Below are 27,184 nucleotides of genomic sequence, written 5' to 3'. Positions count from 1 at the left end.
TCTTGACCCCCCACACACATACACACAAAACTTTAAAAATAACTACATGCCAGACAACAGACACAAAGAAAACATATCTGAACTTTGGAGGTCACTACACCATCTTCTGAAAACTCAAGGGATAATACTGATTTCCATGAATACACAGATCACTTCAAAGCAAACATTGTAAGAAACTACAGAAAAACCCAGAGTTGTGAAACTTTCAAAATTACACATCCTAATTCAACAAATCAGTCACCATATACACTTGAAATTGCTATTACACATTGTGTATCAACTTAATGTTAAATCTTCCACAAAATTTTCTGTATCGGGACTTAACACAATGAACACAGACACAAAGAACAAAAACATATGGACAACCAGTATAAAAAAGTATACTATATTTCAACAAATTCAGAAGAAAAAAGTCACAGATACAACCATTTCTTTGATGTTTATTACTTTAAAAAGAAACATATTAATAGTGCTTTTAGAGAAAACTTATAGACAGAAAATACCTGAATTATGCTGCCATTTAACTGCTGAATAGGGAGGGAAGTCAGACTCCATACAGTAGCTGGCTAAATTTTTCAGTGGATGCTTGCTGTGTTTAAGCTTATAAACCACTTCAGCATTCCAGTGTAATTAACACTTAAAAATAAGAGTAAACCAAGTGTAAAGAAACCCACGTTAGACTCTCTTTAGAAACAAAAAAACCCCAACAAAAACAAACCAACCCCACCATATAAAACAAGCCCTAATACTCTTTCTGCTCAAACACTCCTTTATTCTTCTTACTTACAAACGAACATTAGTCTCTGTAGCTATCTTGAAAGAAATCAAGTAATCAGAAGCAATCATCAACCTAAGCATTTCCTCTGCCTTGAGCCATGACTGTACTGGTTCATTTTAGAACAAACCCACCATTCAATTTGGTCTATAACAATTTATCTTAAATGACTGAAAGTAACCATGACATTCTTCCTATGAGCAGTATAGCTAAACATAATTTTAAGTATAAAGCAAAAAAAAAGTCTAATTGATGTCTTGATATTCTATTTGTTTGTAACAAGCTGACACCCATATAATCAACATAATTTAAAGTATTTAAAGCTTCATTTAATCCTAGATAATTTCAGTCTACATTTTGTGTTTCATGAGTGGCACTGCTAGGTTCAGATCCAACCATTTTGGTTTGGTCACCTGCAAAGTGTCATCTGAAAGACAGTATAAGTGAATTTTGAGACATTTAAAAGAAAACCTCAAATTTTTAATTTTAAGTGTGAGTTAAAGATTCAAGCTATGTAAGTTATTAAAAGTAGCTCAGTTCTTTCTGCTGTTGATGTTCTTACAGAACTTAGCAGTAAGAGAAACTACTACAATGGATTTATTCAAAAAAGACTTCAAAAGATGTATAAATTTCTAACAAAGCATATAGTTATTTTATTACTTTCAAGAAGTTATTTTAAAATGAGCATTAATTTTGTTAAAGAGACAAGCATTCTCATGTTGCTCTGAGAACCAAAACTTTTTGGCAGTTGGCATATGAAGAGGAGGTCAAAAAAACAACTTAATAATACAATTCATTGTGTAAAGTAATCCCAAAGAAAAAGACAACAAAGTTTATGTCTTCCACAATCTAAAACACCATCAGAAAGACAGAGAAAGAGATTACTTAAGATAGGCTTTTTATTTAGGTACAACCATAAAACCCTCACAAAACTGACAGAGGAGGGAAAGAACCCTCAAGGTTTTTTGCATTATTACATACAGTATCTGTTCAATTTTAGAAAACTAGGCCAACTATGAGAAACATCTACAAGTTGAAACTACAGAGCACTCTGTGAATGGAAAAGAAAACAAAATTAAAGATAACCCACTCTGGTGATTTAGACTAAAGAAAAATCCCTATTATACACCCACTAAATTTAACGGTAATCTTAATTAAGAATTCCAGGATTACACACAAAGGGTAAAATCTTAACCTCACTGAAACAGAAACAAAACTCCTATCTGACTTCGACTTTGACTTCAGAACTAAGATCCACCATAAAAAGTCACATCATTGTTGATTAATCTGTCATAAATACACTGGAATAAATAATTCACACTTTATGAGAAAAATTAGTGTAAACATCTCCATAAATAATGAAATCCATTCACAGTCGATGTTTCTAAGCAAAAAAAGTCATAGTTTAAGAACAAAAGCTAGTTATTAGCAAGTAACAAGTTTTAACCCAGCAATAACAGTATTATTTTATTTACATATCAGATGAAGGCAATTGTTTCTCCAACTCCTAAATATTTGCACATTTTTAGAACACAGTAGAACTAAATGAAGTGATAATTTCAAGCAACATTTTAACTGTTTTGTTTTGACAGTGGCTGAGGATGCACTCCTTGCTCTTGCCATGACAGAATAATAAGGACAGAGACTTCCAAAAGCAAAGCACTCCATGCAGCAGAGGCAAGTTACTGATAGCAGAAAAATACACTACACATGGAAGCCAGCCACCTTTAAATTATACAAATCATTTTCCTGAAAAGCATTTTTCCACATGAAAATATAACTACGTATAACTGCAGTTAAAAACAAAGTTTGAAAAAAGTGCAAACTAAACAATGCTGATTATATAAGCTCTCTTGTGCAAATCAACATTTTTACAGAATTATATTTTCTCAACTCTACCCAAAAGACTTTTGTTGAAGTAATCTTTTCTATGCACAAAATACAGTTTTCTTTAAACAGAGTATGTTTAATTCTGTTTATATATAAATAAATAAATAAATAAAATTCTCAGTAATCTCCCAAATCACAATGTTTGAAACTCAAATACATTAGCAAAATTCTGGGTGACCTTTTTAAGCACTGGCAGAAGACCTAGCATAAACAAACTTTAGTGTGAAATCCCAATGAAAACGAAAAGGGAAACTAGGAATTAGCAGAAGTTTATTATTTGATTAAACTTACACCAATGAAGTCCTTTATGATTTATTTCTCCTTCCCCACGCTATGACTTTCCCAGATCGGCTGCCACAAGTGCAATTACCCTGATGCCCCGTTTTTGGTACCCACCCCACTGTCGGCTGAGGATGCTGGTGGTGTGAGGTTCTTCCTTACTACCTGCACCTGACTCTGGTTCCATCCATCCATCCCTGCATCCCGTACCTCTGAATGCACCCTACAGGCTGGCACCCTTCTCAGGGAAGCGAGGTGCTGGAGAAGACAGCCCACCTCCTACAGATAGGGTCAATCCCAACGAGCCTCCCCGCACCACTCCTCCATGTGATCTGCGTTTAGAAGCTTACGGGAAAGAGGAAAAACAAACACACATGCAGATTAAATATTAAAATAAAGACAAGCCTATAACCGTCCTTGGACAAACACACGCAGCAGCAGCACTGAGCCCTCTCCGCCGTAAAACCACATGAACACGGCTGCGTTCTCTGCATTATCCTTTTGTTTACAGGCTGGCAAGGACAGCGCTCGTTTCCCTCTCCTTATCCGACCGCCGCCGCTCCCATTCCCGCGCTCCCGTGCCGGGTTTTCCCGGCCACCGGTGCCGCCCCCTCCCCCTCAGGGCCAGCGGCTCGGGAATGCTGTGGAAACAGCTCTTTCCCAACACCGGGCTCCATCGGCAATCGGGGCTGTAGGTGGCTCGAGACAAGCTCCTCGTTTCTGCGAAAAATCCGTTTGCAAAGCAAAGGGCCGTGACGGTCTGGGGCGCCCGGGGCCGCCATCCCCAGGCCGGGCAAGGAGAGAGAGCGGGGACCGCAGCATCGGCACTGGGCTCGGGCGAGCCGCAAGGATCCTGAGAGCGACCCCAGCAAAACTAAACGCACCAGACAAATAAGGCTCGGCCCTCAACACTTCCAGTCATTCAGAATAAGCCTTCATCTTTTCAAACTCTGACACTGCATTCAACAATCCTCTCGTCTTAATTAGGTTCAAAGCATGCTCTGCAAAGGGTGCGATCTCTCATCTTTTCCATCTTCCTATACTTCCTATCAAAAGAGAAAATATTTTCTTCTTCAAAATCTACTAGCTACTAAGGAAACACAAGGAAAAAAGCCCTGCATGTGGCTCTTACAAGCTTTTGCTGCTCACTTGTTATGGATGCCTCTATCAGCACTGTGAACAGAGAAGCAATACCTACTCTCCTCCAAGCAGCTACTGCATGGCCTGTCATTTCCCCCAGCTATACCCATAAACAATATTACAGCTTGAGGGCTTGAGTACCATGTCTTGCATAAATCCAAGAGAATCCTTACAAGTATCTCATTATTAACTTTTCCTCCTCGACAGACTGGCTGCTCTACGCCCTCCTCAACCAGCCCCCAGTTCCTACAAACCCTCACTCACTGAGAGAGGGTGGAGTTCTATTTCAGGGAAGAAGGAAGGGTATTTGTTTCTTTCCTTTTTTTTCTCAGCATAACCAGCACCTAATTAAAGGAATAGCTACATACTGAAAATGAAAATTCCCTCTCACCCTAAGTTTCATATTTCTTCAGTTTGACACCCAACATTTGCAATCTATGAGCCCTCAACTGGAACATTGTTACACACCAACACAGGCTGGGCCCTTAAATGAAATATGCAATACAGCATACAACAGCTCAAGCATATAGTGACTTCTGGAAAGAATTACCATTTTTAAAATTCACATTCCATGCTCACTATGATTTACTGTTAAACTTTTGCAAGAGATAAGGTATTTCAAAACCATGATATTAAATTTATCCTTCTCAATTTGATATTCCAGACCTTCTCAGCTAGAGAGCCAAGGATTGTTTCTGTAATCTGATGTCCTCTATCAAACAATGCTGGTTTTAACTCAATCATTTCACATTTTTAAATACTATTTAGAAACTGCATTAACATAAACTATTTAGGTCACATTTTCCAAACACTTCCCAAAATCTTAAGAAAACTCTGAATGCAGCCCAAACATAGAAACTGTGTAAACAGCAGCTTCTCATGGTACATAATAACGGCACAGTAGTACTGAAACATGAATAAATATTCCAAAGTTAAACCTTTTTCCTCATAGAAAAGGTCACAAAGTTCCTCCAAGACTGCTTATTACAGGACATGTAAAAAGAGATAAAAGTGATTTCTAAGGAAGTGAAGAGGGATAGTGCTCTACACAACACTCAACCTTGTGATGGTAAACACAAAGCACAAACACACACAGCAGGCACTGTCAGATGTAGCTACTCACCTTTCACAGCACTGGCTTCTTTCAGGTTGTGAGACAGAAAGTCTATGCTGGCATAGGTGCTCATCTCTACTCCATTGATGCCCCCATTCAGGAGGTGCCTAGCTTTCAACCTGGATTTGTCACAGTTTGCCAAGGACCCATCCACCACATCAATGGCGATGTAGTTGAGGCCATTCTGGAAGCCAGCCGAGGTCTCCCGGCACATGGGACTGCTACCCTGCTCCTCCTCCAGGCCTTCGCTTTTCCTGAGGGACACGTTCTCCACCGAGGCCGAGTTGTGTCGTTTGGGGTTGTGTGCGAAGGAGGGGGACACTGGGGTCACAGTGGTGGTGGAGGAGAAAGTTTCTGAGCTGTGCCTCCTCCGCCCCTGGGGGTCTGCCCGGATTACTTTGGCCCCCCGATTCGGGTCTGGGGGAGGGCTGGAGAGAATGAAAGCCTCCACGCCAGAGAGGGTGAGCCTCTTCACGCCAGACGTGGGGCTGGTGACCCGGGCACTTTCTGGTTTCTGAACAATGGGTTGAGGTGGGGTAGTGGCCATGCCAAATGTCATCTCAGTGTAGTCACCACCATCCGATGGGCTGGACGAACAAGCCATCCCCACAGCCGCCTTCAGGTAGCGCCCATTGGGCTGGCTGGTGCTGGAGGAAGAACCCGGAGAGAGAGCTTCCAAGGAGCCCACTGAGACCGTGCCCGACTGGGAGGGTGACTGTGACCCGAAGTCAATGTTCATGTAGTCAGAGAGAGGGGAGCGCCTCTGCCCCGTGCCTGACCCCAGGGAGGAGGCTGGGCTGTCAGCAGGCAGCGAGGGGGGAGAATAGACGGCAGCATCCCCAAAGTCAATGTTGATGTATTCACCGGGGCTCTTGGGCTCCGGCGGCAGAGGGTGCTCGTTCATGCTGGGCAGCACCGTCCGCAAGGTCTCCAAGGAGAGGCGGCTCGGCCGGGCCGCCCGCTGGCACCGCTGGCTAAGGAAGCTCTCGGTCCGGCTGTGCCGCAGGGGCGAAGGCACCGTGTGGGTGGAGGGGGCGAAGGTGCCTGCTCCACACACCGCCTCCTCCGGGATCATCCTCCCCGGGGAGTTCATGAACACGTACTGGTCGCTGTCCTTTGCCAAGCCCTGGCTCTTGTAGGAGCGGGGTAAGGAGCTGTATGAATAACAGCTGGGCTTTGGGGGCTCACTGGACCCATGCCCTGAAGGGGCAAAAAAGAAGTCCGGGGGGGTGAGGGAGGGAGCTTGGGGCCCATTCTGGGGGTCCCGAGGGGACATATTGATATAGTCGCCGTTACTCAGCCTTCCATCTGAGCTCTCCATGGACAACTTGGAGCCGCACCACATCCGCATGTACCCGCTATCGTCAGGGGAGCTCTCCCCAGGCGAGCTGGTCTTGTAGCTGCTCCCGTTCCCCGGGGACCCGCTACCCACCCCTGCCCGGGGCTGCAGGATCTGCTTGGGGGCAGACACGCTGGTGGGGCTCATGGGCATGTAATCATCGCTGCCCCGGCTTCCCTGCCCTAAGGATGCGGCCACACCGGGGGTCATGGGCATGTAGCCGTCATCATCTCCCCCTCCTCCCCCCACTGCCGGCGGGCCCAGATTGGTGCTGCTGCTGCCGGAGCTGCGGTGAGAACCGATCTCGATGTCCCCGTAGTCCTCCGGGTAGGGGGTGTAGGTCACTTTGGGGGAAGCCCCGGCTTGGCAGGAGAAGAGGCGGCCGGCGCTGCCGGCGAAGGTGGCGCGCATCAGCGTGTACTCGTCGAGGGAGGCGGAGGAAACCTGCGGCGCGGCGGGTCGCTGCCGGCACGGCGTGGTCAGGGAGTAGGTCCGCTTCCGATGGCACCTGTCGCTGGCAGCGTCGGGGCAGGGCCGGTAGCAGAGACGGCCACTCGGGGGCCGCTCCATCGCCATGTAGCCGTAGAGGTCGGTGCCGCCCCCCGGGTCCCGCACTGGGGGGGTCTCGGCCACCGACTCAGGGGTGTTGCTGCGGTTGCTGGCAGTGGAGGAGGAGGAGAAGGGCCGGAGGTCGCCGCCTGGGCTGGAGCCGTACTCGTCGAAGGACATGAAGCCGGCGTCGCTGGGGGAGCCGGACACGGAGGCGCTGCCGCTGGACGGGCGCTGAGGGTGATGCGGGTGGGCAGGCTCGGAGCCGAGGCCGCTACTGGAGGAGAGGCTGACGGGGCTGGTGGCGGAGGGGGGCGAGTGGGAGGCGGGCATGGACATGGAACGGCTGCTCTGCAGCCCGCCGCCGCCACCGCCGGCCAGCACCGGGAGCAGCTTCCCCGCCTGCCGCCCTCCGCCGCCGCTGAGCGTGTGCGAGCGGCTCAGGGGGGTCCGCACAGGGCCCGGGCTCATGGGGCTGCCGGCCGCGGAGCCCACCCGGCAGCCGTCACCCTCGCTGGCCGTTCTCACCCGGCACGGCGTACACTTGGTGCTGGCGCCGGCGGCGAGGCTGTCGGTGCGGGAACGGCGGAGGAGGCCGGTCTGGCTGGGAGGCAGGTTGACCAGGTGGTGGTGCCGGCGACCGGGCACGGTGATGGGATGGGTGGCGGAGACGCCGCTGCCGCCGGGCCCGCCGGCCCCCCCGGAGGAAGATGAGGAGGAGGACTGGCTCTTGCTGCGGGGCCGGAACTCGGACAGCTCCTTCAGCGCCTTCATGGCCTCCAGGATGGTCTCGTGGATGTTCTGGGCCACCACCGAGTCGTCCGCTTGCATCCAGAGCTCACCGGGGCCGGTGGCGGCCGAGCGCCCCACCTCGATGAAGAAGAAGCTGTCGGAGTGGCCGCAGCGGCGGATGTTCATCAGCTGCAGCGTGACCGAGGGCAGCTCGCAATTGAGGCGCACGAACCCAATGGTGCGGGCCGAGAGGCAGAGCCGGTGGACGCCGGTGAGGTTTTTACTCTGACCCAAGCCCTTGGGCTTCAGTGTCACCTGCCAGACCTCTCGGTAGGCAGCGGTGGCCGGCGCGATCAGCCCGTAGTTAAGGTCTTCGCCGGCCGCGGCCAGGGAGGCGGCGGCCGCGCTGCAGGAGGCGGAGAAGGGGGAGGCGAGGTGGCGGTAGGGGGACCCCTGGCAGGCCGCCTTGCCCTCGTTGAGCAGGTCGGTGAGAGCCCTGTACCAGCCCTCCTGCTCCTGCTCGTTCTCGGCCGCGACAGCGAAGTACTCGTCCTTGGTGTAGAGGGCGATGAGGTACTTGTGCTTGGCGTCCGCCCGCTTGTTGATGTTGAGGCAGGAGTCCAGGGCGATCACCCGCTTGGGCGCCCCAGACTTGTTCCTCCATTTCTTCTCGCTCTCGTAGTACTCCAGCCGGGCGCCCCCCGCCTCCTCCCCGCCGCCGCCGGGGCCGCGCAGCACGAAGAAGCGCTTGTGGCCGTGCTTCTGCTTGCGCAGGTACCCGCACTTCCTGACGCCCTGGTTGTTGTTGTTGTTGTTGTTCAGGTTGGGGCCGGGCGGGGAGCTCAGGGGGGGCAGCAGCCCCAGCACGGCAGGGCTCGCCATCCCCAGCCCCGCGGCGGGAGCGCCGCCCGGCTCCTCTCGCTGCTGTCGCCGACGCTGAGCGAATCCGGAGCCCGAGCGCCGCGACGAAAAAAAAAAAAAAAAAAAAGCAAGAAAGAAAAAAGGAAGGACGGAGGGAAGCAGGTAAAATAAAGTTATTCCTTCGTAGAAGAGCGCAGTGCTCGGAGCCGCAGCGGGATCCTCCGCTGTCACCTCTAGGCAGCGGGTGCTGCTGGCGGTCGCCCGGCGTCCTCCCCGGCTCGAGTACCGGCGACGCCGCTAAGGCTCCCCGACCGCTGGCGCTGCCGCTGGTGCTGCCGGCGGGAGTTTCGCCGTAAGTAACACATCGCGCACCGAGTGCCCCAACTAAAGAGCAAAACAACACGTGACCGCCGCCTCACCGAGGCGCTCACACACCGAGACGGGGCGGGGCGCCGCCGCCGCCGGCACCGCCCCGCATTGGCCGCCGGGCAGCGCGAAGGACGGCCGCGGCCTTCAATGGGGCGGCGGGGCGGGCTCTCGGAGCGAGGCGGCGCGATGCCGTTGGACGGCGGGAGCCTCGCCCCCCCGCCCCCTTCCCGCCCCTCGGCGTTCCCGCCCCCAGCCTCCGGCCCCCTTCGGGCGCAGCGCACCCCGTTGCTGTCGCCGCTGCCCTCAGCGCGCACAGCGCGGAACGTGCCGGGGGCGCGGGCACGGCGGGGAGGCACGGTACATCCGGCGAGCCCCGGTGCTGGCCCTCGCCATCCCTCGGGACACGGCGGGGCGCCGGCGGAGCTCGCCGAGGCCAAATCAGGTGCTGCGGACCCGCCGGGCGGAGCTTCCGGCCGTGCGTGAGCGCCGGGCGCCCCCCGCACGCCCCCGCACACACGCGCGAGTGCGTCAGCCCTGCCCGCACACGCGCGGCGGCTCCGCGCGCTCCTCCGCGCGCTGTGTCACAGCGCCCACGCGCGCGCGGCCGCCCCCGCGCCCCGCCCGCAGCGCCCGCTCCCCGCGGAGCGGGAAATGCCACCCAGGGAGGGCCGGGGGCTGGGGCTGCCGCTGTTCGGCCGTGTTCATTAAACAGCACTCATTTATCGGGCGCTTCGCTTTAGTGGAGAATAAGGGCAGCGTCCGCGTTTCCTCTGGAAACGATCCCGGCCCCGCTGGGGGATCGCGGCGCGGTGATGACGGAACAAGCGGTGGCGGGGGCAAAGCGGCCCCAGGGCCCCCCGCCTGCCCGGGGCTCCCCGCCTCCTGCTCGCCCCCCTCGCCGCCGCTCCCCCTCCCTCACGGGGCTCGCAGGGGCTCCGCGGGGCGGGGAAGGACGGGGGGGTGTGCGAGGTGCCGCGCTTGTTTACCGGGACCCGCGCGCTCGTCACCGGGCGGGCCGCGCCCGGGATCAATGAGCGCCTTTCTCTCCCCTCCACCGGGGGGAGGTGAACGGCGCGGGGGGGCGGAGGGGCCCCGGCCGGGGCGGGCGGCAGGAGGGGCGGGGGTCTGTCCAGCCCGCATGTTCCTGTGCGAGGCGGAGCGGGGGAAGGAAGGGGGAGCGCAGGGGCCCAGGCGAGGGCTGCGGGCGGGGATGCCGGGCCGGGCTCTCGCCCCCCGATGAGGGCGGTCGCGGCGCGTCACCGAGCGCGCAGAGAGGTGCGGGGAGGACAGCGATAGTAAAAGTCGAGGGATGAAGGGAAGAAGCTGTACTGACACCGTCCAGCCGGTTCCTAACCGCAGCCGCATCTCCGCCGCCCCGGGAGCGGCTGGGGAAGCCTCCCTTTGCACATGCCCGGGAAGAAAAGTGAGGCTGGGGTCACGCAAAACACCCTTGCGTGTTTTCCCGTCTCTCCCTGGACTGCCTTCGGACACTCTTTCATTTGCCGGCTTGCGCCGAAGCTGAAACAGCCAAGTTTGCGAGTAAAGACGAGAGGAAAAAACCCCCACAAAAACAACACCACAAACAAACAAGCAAGGGAAAAAAAAAAAGACGAAAGTGATGCGGCGCTTCCAGCTGCCGCCGTGCGGGGCCGTGGCCGAGCTCTCCCGTGTTCCCGACGGGGAAGGCGGCGGGGCCGCCCGCAGCCCGCACAGACCGCGCTTGCAGCTCAGCTCCGTCCTGCACGAAATTCTCCGCGGTTTGGGTCATAATAACTCATTTAGAAATTAACAGCTGTAACGGGGTGAGAGGAGTGTGATTGGAAAAGACTTCACTGTAAACACCAGTATGCTGCAGTAAAGCATCTTATGAAGGAAGAATTGTCCCATCGTTTTATGGGAAAATAATAACATTAACATTAACTAGTGCTTACCGGCGTTTATTAAATTTAGGGGGAGTCAACGGAGTTAGAGATTAATTTGAGATCAGAGGCACCAACCTCTCTGCAGAAGCAAGAAAAGAGCGTAATCTTAGGCAAGGTACCTGTGCCCTCTCTCTACCTATGTGATTCTTCACAGAAAATGATGCTGACAATCTCTACTGTCCTGGGAATGTGCTTGGATTTCTGTATCTGGAAAAATGCATAGAATTGGTAATTGTAAACTTAGATTATATGTGATGATTTTATAAGAAATCTCAGTGAGGACAGCTTCTTATGAAAACTCAGGAGTAGCTGATTTTCTAGCCATGACTGTAGTGGGCCAAACTATCTCCTATATCCACGCTACCAAAGACATAAGGGAGTTAGTTATGTAACTAAAAGTTTCTTGCCACTGGGTGATCTGGGCCTATAAACTCCAACTTTTTTCTGCAAACCCCCTGGGAATTTGAAAATATTTCCCCCGGACATTTATGAAATATATTGGTGACCTTAAGCAAGCATTCTTAGGTCTGAAATGTCAAAAAGATAAATATTATTTCATCTACTCAACACTGTCGTATATGTTATTCTTGACCATTAACAGATTAAAAATACCGGCTACAGCAGCACAGCTTTGTTTGCAAATAATTTCTGTGACAAAGACATTAGGATATACTAGAATCCAAGTTTGCAGTTTATAGTTTTTACTTCTATATTGGTATAGATATATATTCAGCAGCTCATTTTTTTAGCAGAGTTTGATTCATAACAAGCATTATTTTTCCATAGTTATGTTTGGGGCTTTTTAATGCATAACTGGGGTACTGAACACAAGAAATGGGACCCAGGCATGTGTAAAATACAGGTTAAAAAGTAAATTATTTCATGACCAACACTCCGAAATGAATCTTCTTAGTTTACATAGATGATCTGTCTTATTCAGAGTTTCATCTGAACTCTTTTGAATTGTTTTTCAACACTATATCCCTTCTGAAAAATTTTCACAGTCATTTCAATGTAATTACAGGACATTTACCTACAATAAATGTGCTAATACCACTCCTCCATCCCACCTTTCAGCTAAAATTCACTGGTCCTGCAGGCTGGCATGTTTTATGATTTAGCTATTCCTGTGCATTGTGTAGCAATATTTGCTTTAATTTCTGAAATAAGTGGGGTTTCAGAGATACAGAGAGCCATGAATTGGGATGGTTAAGCACAACACATGCATCCTTTTTCTACCCAGCAACTTCAGGAACAACATAGGGGTGACAGTAACTTCAGTAGTGCAAGAGATTTTCCAGAGGATGTTTGCTTAAATCATCTCTGTAGAACAATTTCATCATCCTGAAAGAAAAAATGATCCTGTTTTACCCTCCCATTCCTTTTCTTCTGTTATATACTCTACCCCAACTCCATTTCACCACATCACCTTCCAGTTTGAGATCTTGATTGGGAATGCTTTGCTAGTATTTAAGTACACCGACCAAATAATTCTAATATTAGCATCTTTCCTGCCTGCTAAACTTTGCTTTTGCCAGCATACCAGGCTTCCTCCAAGAAAAATAAACTGTGTTGGGTAATGGTCAGATTTATCAAAATATACTATCTGTGTGAGGGGCATTTGCCATCAGTTATGTCAGTCATAAAATTTTACTCTGTCCACCCTAAAATGACAGAGGCATGACTAGAAAATTATAGACCTTGCTTTTGGCAATGAAGTTTAGATTCAGTAGCAAATACAGTTTTGTTGGCACAGAGCCCTACTGATTGCACATTTCCATGCTTCAAGTACTTGGGGTTCCTTAGCTGTATTAAAAAAAAAAAAATTGTGATAATGTCATTTATGTGTAAGTGTATTTAAACTTCATGTTTTCATTACTGAGCTATATGGATGGATGCTAAACACTGGCCAACAGCACGGCTTTGCAAGCAATGAACTTCTCAAGCCATCGATGAATTTTGCTTGGGAAGGCTGTTTGTCTGAATAATAGTTAAATGATTGAATTTATTACTTCTAGGGGCATGCAACTGGTTTTAGTTACATCTGGAAGTTTGATTCTACAAGCCCAGCACATACAGCATTCAGTTGGGGTTTTTTGTTTGCTCCCTGTCCCTCTGCCCTCCACCTCCCTTTGCAGGACTAAAGCATGAGGCCCTATGAATATGTAGCTATATTTACATACTACCCAAATTCACAGTTACTCAGAAGACACTTTCTGAAAAACTGGATGCATGAGTAGGTTGAATTTCAAAATTTGTGACATCCTTTAAAAATAAGTTTTTCCTTTGTTCTTATTCTAAATATAATTTTGAAATATCTTTCAATATCAGGATAAAGAGTAACAGTTGAAAGGGATCTGTTTGATGTTTGGCTTGGCTGTTGCCTTCTACCTGTTGCCAGGTTCACGGAGCTGATGGTAGTGAAGCCATGGGAAAAAGGTGCAGAGAAAGATTATGTGCGTCAGCAACATTTTCTTATACTATCAAGAGTACAGTTATCTGTTCCAACAAAACAGAGTGATTTATATTTTGATGTCCTTGAACTTCTACATAAACAGGTGAAGTCATTTTATTCCCTGGTACATTTATTTGCATATTCCTGATACAGTGTCATTCTGGTTATACATTTCATAACCTGAGTGTAAGAGGACATGAACTCCGGTGAACTTGTTTCTCTCTAACCTTTCTCAACTCCTTTGAGTGCTAATGTACCATGACTGTGCTACTATCCAGTTGAGAAGTCTGTGTTATTTGGGAGGAAGGACAGGTCATCTTTCCAGATAGTTTTACAAAAGACTCTGTTGATACCACTAATTTACTAACTCCTAACAGCAGGGTTTATTCCTTTATAGCGAGAACTAATGCTAAATGATACAGTTGCCCTTATCCTTAAATAGGGGCTGTCAATTTTTTTTTCCCCCTGCTCCTGTGTAAACAACTATGGGTGGTTTTATACAAGAGGGAAAGATACTCAGAAATCACAGACTCTAAAAATACTTCTTTCTTAAGTAAAGGTTACTTGCTTCAGTGAATATAGCACCCAGAGTTTTCCAGAGAATTCCAGGTTAAATAAATAGGGATTACAGTTATGCAACTTTGTGCATATTCAGTAATTCTTGAAGCAATAATATTTTAATTAATTATTTGAAATATGCACAGAAATAATGTTGATGTCACTACCTTGTACGTTCTTATATGGGAGGGGGGATTAAGCCGAGGAAAATCTGGAGCATGCCTTATTTACAGATTTTTAAAAATTTTTTTTTACTACGACTTGGATATTTTTCTCCATTTGGATCATTTCTTCCTCAAATTTATATCTCAAGGGGCAGATTCGGAACCTCGGAGTCCCCAGGCAGGCGGATACGCTGGTGGTGTTTGGGGAAAGCCCTGCGCAAGTTCCCGGGCTCCGAACAAGGAGTCAGTCCATCTTCCTGCGGCAGGTGAACCCGCAAAGGGCCCATTCGGTCCCGGTCTCGCTGCGGCAGCCTGTCCCTGGGCCCGGCGGGGCTCCCCGGGCCCTCCCGCCGCGGGGCTCCGCCGGTTCGGTAGCGCCGCCCGGTGCGGGGGCTGCGCGCGTCCGGCGCCTCCCGCGGAAATCGCCGCTTTTGGTAAAGCTGCCGGGGCGAGCCTGGGGAAGGGCTGGGGGCGTGCGGGGGGTGGGGATCAGCTCCGGCCCCGCTCCCGCCCCTCCGCTGCCGGTTCGAAAATTACGCACTGGGGGCTGATATGCGTCAGCGCTTCGCAATCACCAGGATTTTCTTCCTGGAACATCTATTTTTGTTGGTTGCGGGTTTTATTTTGGTTCGGGTTCGGTTTGCGTTTTTTGTGGGGTTCTTTTTTTCTTTTTTTCCTTTATGTATGTGCGCGGTGGGCCGCGATGGCGGAGCCGCAGGGCCGCGGGGCAGCCTCGGTACGCGCCCCCGCCGCGGTCGGTGAGGGCACCGCGATGGGGCCGCCCCCGGTGAGGGCACCACAATGGGGCCGCCCCCGGTGGGGGCACCGCGCTGGGGCCGCCCCCAGTGAGGGAATTGCGCTTGGGCCGCCCCCAGTGAGGGCACCGAGCCGAGGCCGCCCCCGGTGAGGGCACCGAGCCGGGGCTGCCCTCGGTGGGGGAACCGCGCCGGGGCCGCCCCCGGTGAGGGCACCGCGATGGGGCCGCCCCCGGTGGGAGAACCGCGATGGGGCCGCCCCTGGTGAGGGCACCGAGCCGAGGCCGCCCCCGGTGGGGGAACCGCGATGGGGCCGCCCCCGGTGGGGGCACCGAGTCGGGGCCGCCCCCGGTGGGGGAACCGTGCTGGGGCCGTCCCCGTTGGGGGCACCGCGATGGGGCCGCCCCCGGTGGGGGAACCGTGCTGGGGCCGCCCCCCCTGGCGGCTCCGCGGGGGCACCGCGGGCGCGCTGCCGAGGCAGCAGCGCGCGGGCTCCCAAACACCTTCTGTTGTTGATGGTTTGTTGGTTTCTGTTCGTTCGTTCTGTTTTGTTTTGTTTTGTTTTGTTTTTCACCTCCCTCCGGGGGAAATGCTGTCTTTCATTCCTACTGGATTGATCACTGATTGAAAAAAATACTGTTATTTAAAGAAAAGTGCCTGATTGACTATAACCAGTTCTGTCCTAGGGGAAAAAACAAAGTGTTAGAGGAGCAACAGAGACAAATATTTTTAAGCAATAATTGAAGTCAATACTCCTCTTGCCTCTGAGAACATACAGCCCTTTTTGCTTTTTTTTTTTTTTTTTTTTTTTTTTTTTTTTTTTTTAAAGAGGTTTTGTAATGTACTTTTCTGACCTGTATGGATAGTCAAGATCTACGGTCCTTTAGGGTATTTTTCTCTCCAAGATGAGAATGGATGATATAATTCAATATTTCTTTGATGCAATGTTTGCAGAAAATTTGCAAAGCCTCATTTGCCCAAACACCACAGGACTTGAACAGAAGAGGGCTTGTCTGTTTTCTGCTTTTTCAATTCTGATTCTTACTGTAGTAGTATTCTGTTTGAAAATCTATTTGTTTACTTTTTTTTTTTCCCAAGGCAGGTTACTCTAGCCACCTTTTCTGTTCTTTTCTGAATGCTCTTGAAGGCTGTTCCCCAGCAAAATCACAAAATCATTCCAATCATTCAGCTTTCCTCTCTGCCTTACAATTCATTTGGCTATTTGCCTCTGGCCTTTGCATCTGCTTTAGGTAGTAGCTTTTTTTCCTCTAGCCTTTACAAAAAAAAAAAAAAAAAAAACAAACTTCAGAAGGTAGCCTAACTTCCTCCATCATTTATCTTGACATCAGGATAGTTTTCCTAACAGCAGGGGTAATGCAATTCTGGAGTAGACTGTCAAGGGATTTTTTATGGAGTCCCTATCACTAGAGCATTTTAAGCTGTGCAAATATTGTTCAGGAATGACACAAGTACAGTTGTCCTGACTCAGGGCAGTGTGATAGTCTAGATGATCTCATGTTTACTTCCAGTCCTATTTTGTTGGATTTCTGTGATGTATATATACCTATAAATAGCTCCAGGATTATTACTGTTCAAAGAGAAAAGAACAATCTTCACTTTCTCTCTCTCTCTCTCTCTTTTATTTTTTTTTCTTTTCTTTCTCTATCTGCTAATTTAACGGTGCAAAATAAAGAGTGTAAAACTGATTATGAATCATCTCTTAGTGTTTGGGATACACTTTTGGTGCAATTCTTACTTGTGCAGGACATTTGCTGATCTCATCTGTGCATGCACAAGACCACCGGGAATGTGGAGAGACATCTGGGGAAATAGAGACACTGCAGAGGAAAATCTTGCCTGCTTTTCTCAGTGTATCCCTTCAGTGGAAGTTTTATGTGCATAAGGTGAGGAAGGCTTGCCCTCAGAGCAGGCTGACTACTTTCAAGGAAAATTACCATCTATCTGCATTATTTAGGCAATGTCTGGGAAACTCACTGGAGCCTCAGGCTTCCATTGTGTTAGACACTGTGTAGATGGGTAATTAATGGTGGGCCTCCTTCTGTGTTGTTTAGTGTATATACTGTACATATGCAGTGACTTGAGGAGTATTGCCAGTGTGGGGAGGCAAATGCACTTCTGCAGTCCCATGAATGCTGTGGCTGACTGACAAGCAGCAGCCTCAGCTCACCCATTTCCTAACAAATGGACACTGCAGGCACGCTCAGCATGTAAAGGGAACTAAAAAGTGTCAGTCTTCCATATTTTGATGGGCTTATATGCATGGGGGAAGCACAAAGGCAACACATGGCCTGAGGGAAGAGGTGGAGGATCTTTTTGAAGTACATTTTTGGAAGCACGTTTTTTCAGGTATGCAGATTAAGTGCAACTATTAATTTCAGGAAGGATAAGCATCACAACAAGATGAGTACAAAACTCTTGGCACCAGAAACACATGCAGTTTCATGTGCTAATGAAAAAGGTTGAATGAAACCTGCTCCCAGTTCTTGGGCATAAGGGCTCAAACACTCCACCCATGCCAGAGACTCTCTCATGGATTGTGGGGCATAAGAAGGAGGAATAGCATGTCCAAGATACTTGTTGTATCAAGCACTACCGTGGTTGGAGGCAATCTGCATGTCTAATAATAATAACTTGATTAAAAAGTTGCTGTCAAGTAAATTCCACAGAAAGGAAAAATAAAAAGTTCTTGCCTGTTCTGCTGAGTGCTCATGGATGCAAAATGAAATGGTCACTAAATGTTTTTAAATATTCATGTGAACGTGACATGTTCATTACTAAAGTGTGAGACCACAGACAAAATACAAGTGAAGTATATGTTTTCAGTTAAACTGCTGATTAAGCAAAGGAACAGCATATGTAACAGAAGAGAATGAGGTAATCATGGCACATGAATATGTTTTTAATTTCATTTGTTGCATTTAATCATACAATAAGGGAATGCTTCTGGGTGCCTCGCTTCATTCCTACGCACTTCTTTTTTGAGAGACTCTTTGCTGACTCGTAAAAACTTTCAAGGTTACAGAAGCAGATTTTTTAAAGATGAATAATTCCAAATGTAGACATTGCAAGAGCTGCTGTCACCTCCTGAATGCAGCTGGTGTGGAAGTGGATCAGTGAGCTGAGATTCAGTTCACTACCTGGCAGTGACCAAGCCAAAGCAAACCCTTTCTTCAGCTGGCGTTGTGTAAGGACCTGAAAGATGCCTTAGAAATGAAGCTTCCTAGGGGTATATTTTTCTTGTACCTTCCAGTGAGCTGAAAGGACCTTGCATTTCTGATACAAAGTGTTCTGAGTCCGTTTGCTAACAAAAACCTCAGTCCCAACTAAATTGAACCTAGTGAGAGATCCCGGGGCTGCACTGCAGTTTGGCCTTTGGGTTACCCTTGCCAGCGTTTATTTACAGAAGTCTCCTCTGCAGCTATTTCCTGAGAAGGTGTCCTTCTTTGTAATAAAATGACATTTTTGCTTTGTTCAGGAATGGATAAACACAGCCAGTGTTCTAAAAATGTAACTATCACACTGGTATAAGTTAAACAGATAAAATTTATAGCTTGTGGAAAGATCAGATAGTTTTGAAGTCAGTAGCTGGCTGTAAAGTTGTTAATTGAACATTTGCTGAAAAATGCCTATGGGGAACTGATCTTGTTATTCATGCAGGATAGTCAAGTTTAAAAACAACAGTTGTTGCCTATATTTAAAGAAATATTTACAAGGTAAAAACCACAGTCCCCAAAACATTCCCACTTTGAGACATCCTTACATTACCAATGCTTTAGGCAGGTAATGTTGAAGTAATCTTACTACACCATTTAATGACTTGTTGATTTAGTGTGTGTGTGTTTTTTTTTTTTTTTGGTTTTGTTTTTGGTTTTTTTTGGGTTTTTTTGGGGTTTTTTTTGGGGTTTTTTTTTTACTTTCAGATTGAAAAAAAATAGCAAGTTTTCATATTTCTCACTTTTGAAGGCTCTCTGTAATTAATATTTTTTTTTTTCAAGTACAGGTTCAACTTGTAACCACACTCCACATACAAATCAAATTGATACACTACTGTAAACATTGCCTCCAATTGGATTTTAATATTCAGAAAAACATGAAAATCTTACAAACCAGTCACTGACTCACAGAATCACTAAGATTGGAAGGGATCACTTGGGGTCATCTACACCAATCTCCCTGTTCAAATTGGGTACCCTAGAGAATGCTGCTCAAGATTGTCCAGATGTCTCATGAATATCTGCTGGAAAGGAGACTCCACAATCTCACTGGGCAGCCTGTTCCAGTACTTTGTCACCTGCACAGTAAAGAAGTTCTTGCCTATCTTCATGCGGAACTTCCTGTGCTTCAGGATTCCTGTGTTTCTGTTCCCTCAATTGTTTCAGCAAGACTGAGGAGCACACATCACTTGACAAGGCTCCCTTCTATTTGAAAATGACCTCACAGAACTGACAATATTTTATCTCAAATTCATTAGTTTCAGTAAATTAATTCCTGTCCCTCATTTTAAACTTTTAAGTGCTGAATAGATATCCTAGTTTTTCTTGCAGGTGCTGATAAAGGGCTGGAGCTAGGCTGCTATTCTATACCTTGCGCATCCTCTCTGGAGACAGGGGCTTGGAGGGGAAGAAAAGGGGAGCACACTCTGGAAGTGGGGCCATTTTGTTCCATTTCTCCCTGAGGAAGTCACCAGGACCAGCCCTGCAGACTTTGTCCCTCTCTCACTGTTGCCCATCCCTTCCCATCCCTCAGGAAGAATGCAACTCCAGGTGGCAACACAGCTGAGCCCAGCAGAGCGCACAGGCTGCGGGGCTGCTGTGGGAAGCAGGCACAGGAACAGAGCAGCAGAGGTGAGCCATGCCTGGGCTGAGCCTGGGCTGAGCCTCAGCTGAGCCCGAGCTGAGCCTGAGCTGAGCCAGAGCTGAGCCTGAGCTGAGCCTGAGCCTGGGCTGAGCCTGAGCTGAGTCTGAGCTGAGCCTGGGCTGAGCCTGAGCCTGAGCTGAGCCAGAGCTGAGCCTGAGCCTGGGCTGAGCCAGGGCTGAGCCTGGGCTGAGCCAGGGCTGAGCCTGAGCTGAGCCTGAGCTGAGCCTGGGCTGAGCCTGAGCCTGAGCTGAGCCAGAGCTGAGCCTGAGCTGAGCCTGAGCCTGGGCTCAGCCAGGGCTGAGCCTGAGCTGAGCCTGGGCTGAGCCCGGCCTGAGCTGAGCCTGAGCCTGAGCTGAGCCTGAGCCCGAGCTGAGCCTGAGCCTGAGCCTGAGCCTGAGCTGAGCCTGAGCCTGAGCCAGAGCTGAGCCTGAGCTGAGCCTGGGCTGAGCCTGAGCTGAGCCTGAGCTGAGCCTGAGCTGAGCCCAAGCCCAGCCGATCCCAAGCTGAGTGGAGAGGAGCCGAGCTGAAGACTGCCAACAGCAACCGAGCCAGGAGCCTGGGAAGTGGTGGCACAGTGCAGACCATCCAGCTCTTTGGGTGTTTGTCCATCACTGTTTTTCGTTGTCTTAGGCTCTGGGACAGGGAATGCCAGTTGTGGAGAGTGCTTGCCATCTTGTCTTGGTCTCAGCAGCCATGCAGAACAGGGTCAAGGTGGTGAACACCTCTGTGTCTAAAGCACTTTCTCCTTTGTACACTTCTGTTGTTAATGCTGTTGTTTCTTTTCCATGGCTGTTTGGTTTTGATAAATTATTATATCAACACATAGTCTCTTCCTTTGTTCCTCTCTCACTGGAGCAGAGGCAGGGGGAAAAAGGAACAGATTATTTGGAGTTTAATTCTCACCTGGTTTTAAACCACCACAGTAGACCAGGTATTACAGAAATGCAGCAGCTGTACTCTGCATTTCCAGAAGAGATGTTATATCTGAAGAAAACCATCACAATCCACAAGACATATTTTCTTTCAACAACTTCATTCTATTTTGTTGTGTTTTCTTGGATAAATTTTATACTTTTTTGCAGGCTTAACAAGTTACTTAAGAATAGATATTCACAATTTAGGTTGTATTTATTATAGCAGCATGAATTTTAAAGCCTGCTATGGAGGTTTCAGATCTGATGTCCTCTGCAGCACAAACAACTTGTGATCAAACTCAATTATGATATTTAAGTCTTCCTGCACAGGCCTTGAGGGGCCATTAGGTTATATCCATAAGTGATGGGGTGAGTGAAGACATGCTGTAAACTTGGCTGGATTGGCTGTGCCTGCATGTTTGGTGAGGTGGTTTCATCTCAGCTAACCACAGCTATCTAAAAGTTCAATGACTAATGCATTTTAGCCTCTAGAGTTCCTCCAAAGTAATGAAGGGAGGGTTATTAATCCTTTCTTCAAGTAGTTCTGAAGTTTAACATTAAGCTGAGTGAATCTGGTTAATATGTATTTTAATAATGGAGGAGATAATATGTAGCCACATTATGTAGGTGTTGATTCCTACAATTGCAACTACTGATTCAAATTTTTACAAAGAATTAAGGCATTAACTTTGTACCAGGAAGTTTATGTCCAGACAGATATCATCCCCCCTCACCATGCCACACTTCATTTTCTTGCCAGTTAGGGCATTTTTAGAGCTTTTGTAGCATAAAACCCTGATGGACTCAACGCTGTGTGCTCTGCTCACTTAACAAAAGCATTCACCTTAATTTGAAAGACCCTTATGTTTAGTTGTATACAGTTCTGGTGTCAGCAATCACAAAGCAATGCATTAAAAAAGGTGTGACATATTTCCATTACAGAATAACTTTCCTTCATTTGCTGTAAAGGAACTCTAGAGAACTAGCTAACACTTGCCCTTTCTCTTTTCCAAAGCCAAGACAAACATGTTTAATTGCTTGGCTGCCTGGATACAATATGACCACTTTGGAAATTGGAAATTTTCAGAAAACATTTTAGGCATTACAGAGCACAACACAGATGATTTTCCTGAAAACCAGGAAACGGGAAGACATTTGGACTTTAAGGTTACCCATTGCTCTCTAAGTGCTGTGTGACAGCTGTGGGACAGATGCTTAGCCAGCCAGTGAGAGCAAAATATAGACATTTCATTTTTTCCCTCTCTCTTCTCACAGATGGTTTGTTGATGATGGTAGAGGAAGAAGGAAGACACCAGCTGTTGGGTCATTGTTTTAGAAAGGGTAGAATTACAGGCTATTTAGAAGAGGGATTAAAGACAGAAGCCCACAATATCCTTGATGGTGAAGATGCTGGGATGTTGTTCAGCAGTGCTTTATTTATAACCTATCCATTTTATCCCTTTTCATCATTATTGATCTTCACATTCCATATGAATATCAGCAATGATTAGATTAGGTGATTTTTTGACTCCTACACTCTCCCAGCACCACTCTCAGTCCTGCCCCCATTTGCCTCTCGGTTTCCAATCTGTTGAATCTCATGTATTAACAATGAGATTTGTACCCTTGCTCCTGCCTGACTTCTCCCCATTTGGCCCACTTTGTACTTATTTTTGCTTCAGGCTCTTCTATTCCATGAACTGATGTATTGGAGGGTTATGTGTCAGATCAGAGAGAAAAGGCTGCAGGACTGTACGGTATTGAGTCACCTTTAGTGGTGGTGCTTTGCACCCTGAGGTGTGTGGGGTATGCCTGTGCTGCAGGGCTGCTCCCCAGCATGGCCTGATGCATCACTCTGATTCCCCATCACATTATCTGCCATTATTTCTGTCTTATCCACAGACACTGACTAATACCAAGAGATATGCATCTCCCCAGGTTTTTTTTCTTTTCAGCTTCACCTCTCCCCGCTTTTTTTTTCTTTTCAGCTTCACCTCTGCTTCCCTTCAGCAGCCTACTGAGCTCTACCCGATTACCAAATCCCAAGCAGTTTCTTCAAACTTCAGATTTGACTCCATACAGAAATGGAACTTAAATATTAAATGTCCCCTTTTCCTGCTCCATGGTTTCCACCCAAAACCCTGGGCCTGGAGACTGGAGAGGACTGAGAGATCAGGGTCCCTTGGCTGGCTGCATGCAATCTCATATAGCTCCTCAAATCCCCATCAAACTTCTTTTAGACATGCTCTCTCCTTTCTGAACTGCAAGAGTGAGGTGAGACCTGCAGAGAGTGTGTCTTTATCATCTTTCCCTTTAAAAACATGCTAGGAAGGAAAACAGAGAGTGGAAAATCAGTGTCTTTCTCTGGTGTTCCTGGAAAAGAGAGACTGTAGGAAGCAGGGTAACTGTGGATGGTGTGTGTGTGTGTGCCACAGACAGCTCTGTCCTTCCATGCCAGTGATGGCTGCCCCAAGGAGGGACCAGGAAAGAATTCCAACTCTTACACAGCAAATCCCTGGGGACCAGAATACAGGAAAATAGGCAGGACATGGTCAGGATAAGTTTCCCAGTAAAAATCTTGAAAATTTCATCACAGCCTCAAGCTTCTTGATTCACTCTGAGACTTGTTTTGTACTTACTGAAATAAAAAAAAAAAAAACCCAAAACAAAAACACAAACACCACAAAGGCTAGCAAAGTTGTGCAACTTTATTTACAAATAATGTAGCCAAAGTCTGGTTTCCCCAAACACAACAAGGAAAAACTCCCTGCTGTTCTTCTTGTGCCTTATTTATGCAGATGTACATAACCCCTGCTAACTATTTCTTCATCTGCTGTGTTTGCAATATATCCCAAGGAAGCTGCTTGGTTTTATAGTTCAAAACAGAGCAATATGTGTCTGTAGGATGGTAGCTTTCATTGCTTCTGTCTTTCTCTATGGAGAGCTTAATTTGGTCTGACTACAACAGCCATAAAAAGACCAGTTCTCACCCTTTCCAGTGTAAAACCATGGATCACATTAACCAACTTAGTGCTCTTTTGCACTAAAAAATTAACCATTAACTTAAGCAATTAACCATCGCTTACCCATTTTTTAAATCCACTACACTCAGTCCTGCAAGTGTAATTTCTGTTCTCCTCCCAAAACAGTTTTTAATTGGCAATATTTATACCCATATAATTTTTACTTAGCTACCATTGTATAAATCACTTCCTGTTTGTAATCTCTCCTCATAATTTCTCTCCTCTTGCCATTTTCAGAATTTAGAGACAATATTAAGTTTATGCCCTTTTTTTTTTTTTTTGTCATCCCATAGGTAAATTGATTGAATAATTGTCTAAGGCATGGAAGAATCTTTGTAGCATCACACTGGTGATACTTGGTAAATTTTAGTTAACAATTACACATTGAAATTCTGAGTTCTAGGGTTTAGTCTCATTTATTATATGTTGTCTTGGTTGTGTTCTGGTGTAACATTTAATCAGAGTGTCATGTGGTATCAATGCTTAACAGAAGTCTGAAAGGCATTGTTTTGTCAACATAGTTACCTTTATTAAACAAATCAAATAATCAAAATTCTTATCTCATAAAAGTGCTATGCAGTTTGTTTAACTTAACCTGTTTTGCATAAAGTCCTGTTGACTGGCAATAATTATGTTACCATGTTATATTTCCTTATGGACAGAGTCCCATATCAGCTGTTCCATTCTTTCACACGGAACCAAGGTCACGTTAACTCATCTAGAGTTACCCTGGTCATCCTGTTTACGTTGCTGAAATATCAACATGGCATTCGATTTTTCCAGGCCTCTTGGACTTCTCCAGTATGCCAAAGCAGAGCAGTACAAATTGTTTTTAAAATCTTTCAATCAAGTTATGTGGACCTGCCAATTTCAAAAAATTAATAGACGTTCTTTACCATCTGCTTTAGAAAATGTCAGAATAGATGATAGTTTGGCAATGCAGAAACTGCTTTTCTTTCTAAATGCAAAACAGAAATATTCAATGAATGCTTTTCTTTTCCCCAATTAGTGATGGAACTATGTCAGCACTAAGATTTCTATTGTGCTAAATAGTCTTTCAGAAATTCAGAATAAAATAAGGACATATTCTTGCTGTCTTTATCCCTATGTTTTCATAGATCTATTTAGTGTGCATACCGATATAGTGCATTTATTAATGTATGAAATTACAACCATTATCTATAATTGTCTTTTAAGTGTTCTATTAGCATGTATATACACATATATATGTGTGTATACGCTAATATACTGCTGTATGCAGTAATTATAATACACATAATAATCAGCTCTGAATTCTGTGTGCACATCTTTAATTAGATCATTGCTGTGTACTTCTTGGCATGTGTTTTAAGTTGAGTGAGAAATCAGTTTCACAAGTCAGGATGAAGGATAATGCAATATTATAACGTGCTTTTCTTTGGGATGAGATTTCAATCTTTAAGTTTTATAGGATCTAGGTCATTGTAGGCAATGTGGAACAAGAACTTTAGCACATGTCATTCTATTAGAAGCCCTGTTTTATAGAGGTAATGTTTCGTTCTTTATAGATATTTATTCTTGGTCACAAAAGTTACATGGGGTGGAAATCATCTCACCTTACTTGATAACATAGATATCCACATCTAAGCCAGTGATTCCCCAGGGTGACCATGCCTCTGTCCATAGAGAAAAACAGACATTTTAGAGCTCAATGAACCTGACCTATTTTAGATGCCTACATTAGGATGGTATGAATCATGCCTTAAAGTTTCTTCTTTCTCCATTTTTCCCCCCACAGACAATAAAAGGAGCCCGTGGTGATTAGTCCTGATCCAGTTCTTTTGCAGAGCAGACTTCTACATCTGGACATCCATGCAGCATTTTTCTTTTCTCATGGAGATTAAAAAAAAAAAAAGAAGAAAAATAAATTGTTATATAATCATGAGGAAAGGAAGCAAGTGAGCCTCAAAATCTTCAAGATACAAAAATTATTTTAAACCATTAATTTTCTATACCAGCTTTGGAGTTGAACACTGAAGTGCCTCAAGGTGCAAGACCTCAGTCCCACTTATGTAAAACAGCTTTTAGATTAAGTCTGCTGGACAGCTTTTAATCATGGTTACTCTTCTCTCCTATTCTATCATTTTCATCAGAGACATCATGTCTAACAGGGCAACATTGTGTGGCCTAACAAGTAGAAGGTAAGTTAATTGTAAGAGCAGAAACAAAAGGATAACAACAGAAAAAAAAAAGAGGATAAAATAAATATTCTGACTTTTTTTATTATACCTTCAGCTTTAGAGTTGTTACAAATCACCCAACTCTGACTACACAAATATTATAATAACTACAGAGATTCTCATTATTTTATATCTTTAGTGACAGCAGAATCATAACTATTTAACAGATGACTTTATACTGACCCACGGGTACTAAAAAAGAAATCTTCAGGCCAACACCGTTCCCTATTTTGGTAAGGATATTGTGCAATTAAGGAAAGAGCTATATTTTATTATTTTTGGCACAGAGGCCATTTCTTTGGTAATGACTACCTGTTCCTTTTTATCTTTTTCATACATGCTACATTACAGCAACTACAGCCACATGTGCCTACACTGGAGGAACACCTGTCCAATCTACACTAAAAGGAAAAGAAATCAAAGTGTAGCATATTTACTGATTCTCTGTACACAAAAAAGTGAAAAAAATTATGGAGAAATGGAAAAAAAGGTTAAATTTAACATGATCAAGAGGAGAGATAGTAGAGGAGAATGGTCCTGATCCTTTAGAAACAGCTTTTGCAGAAGACAGACAGCAGATAGATCTAAAAATGTTCTTCTTTCAGAGATAGAATTCATTCACTAATTGTGTATCCACTGAGGTAGCAGTTTGCAGGAACAGGTTTGTTCTTCCACATTCCACATTCCACATTGCAAGGCAGCAAATAAAATGTTATTGTGGTGGACCTCTATAAACTTATTCATCTGCCCAAAGGGGTAGTCTGTTTCTGAAGTTCCAAAGAAAATTTTCTGCTGCTTATACTAACTGTATGTACTAACTTATACTTTCTGAAATTATTTTCCTTACCTTGCTTGATAATATTAAAGGCTTTACAGAATTCAATAAAATCCCTCTTATGTGATATATTAAAAAACTTCATATATCAAAATTTCCCTGCTTCTGCCCCAAGAGGTCAGGCATTTTGTTCACAAATGTGCACTCATTTCACAACTTAATTGTGGGGTATCACTGACTCCAGTCTTTCTGATCAGTCAGAGGAGCTTACCATCACTATTTTATTTACTTCTCAAATTTTCTCAGTCTTTTGAACAGACAAAAATAATCATAGCATTATTATTTTCTTTATTTGCCCTTAATGAAAAAAATAGCGTTAAATAGTCTAGTATTTCCAAAAATGTAACTTTCTTGGACTTACTCATCATGTCATTCTAGTATTAGTAAATTTCCCATAGTGATCATCTGCTATA

General features: G+C 46.2%; 1 protein-coding gene and 1 long non-coding RNA gene across 4 annotated transcripts in view; one reads left to right on the top strand and one right to left on the bottom strand.

Annotated features, from left to right (window-relative positions):
* The window catches only part of IRS2 (insulin receptor substrate 2), a 28,711-nt gene extending 19,597 nt beyond the window's left edge, over window positions 1-9,114 (bottom strand). Inside the window, exons 1-2 of one of the 3 annotated variants that reach the window (XM_063149964.1) lie at window positions 5,208-9,114; window positions 1,661-3,289 (exon numbers count right to left, since the gene is read on the bottom strand). In XM_063149964.1, the coding sequence (XP_063006034.1) occupies window positions 3,168-3,289; window positions 5,208-8,700 (3,615 nt within the window). In that variant the 5' untranslated portion in view covers window positions 8,701-9,114 and the 3' untranslated portion in view covers window positions 1,661-3,167. The other 2 variants (XM_063149965.1, XM_063149966.1) reach the window with 2 other exon arrangements.
* Window positions 9,115-14,521: 5,407 nt separating this feature from the next.
* Window positions 14,522-26,792, top strand: LOC134415245 (uncharacterized). Its single transcript, XR_010026978.1, has 3 exons — window positions 14,522-14,581; window positions 16,667-16,806; window positions 25,495-26,792. It is a non-coding gene; the product is annotated as an uncharacterized LOC134415245 (long non-coding RNA).
* Window positions 26,793-27,184: the final 392 nt, after the last annotated feature.

The sequence above is a fragment of the Melospiza melodia genome, chromosome 2 (assembly GCF_035770615.1).
Source record: "Melospiza melodia melodia isolate bMelMel2 chromosome 2, bMelMel2.pri, whole genome shotgun sequence".
Classification (NCBI taxonomy): Eukaryota; Metazoa; Chordata; class Aves; order Passeriformes; family Passerellidae; genus Melospiza; species Melospiza melodia.
Note: the sequence above shows the minus strand (reverse complement) of the source record. Positions and strands in the feature narration are given on the sequence as shown.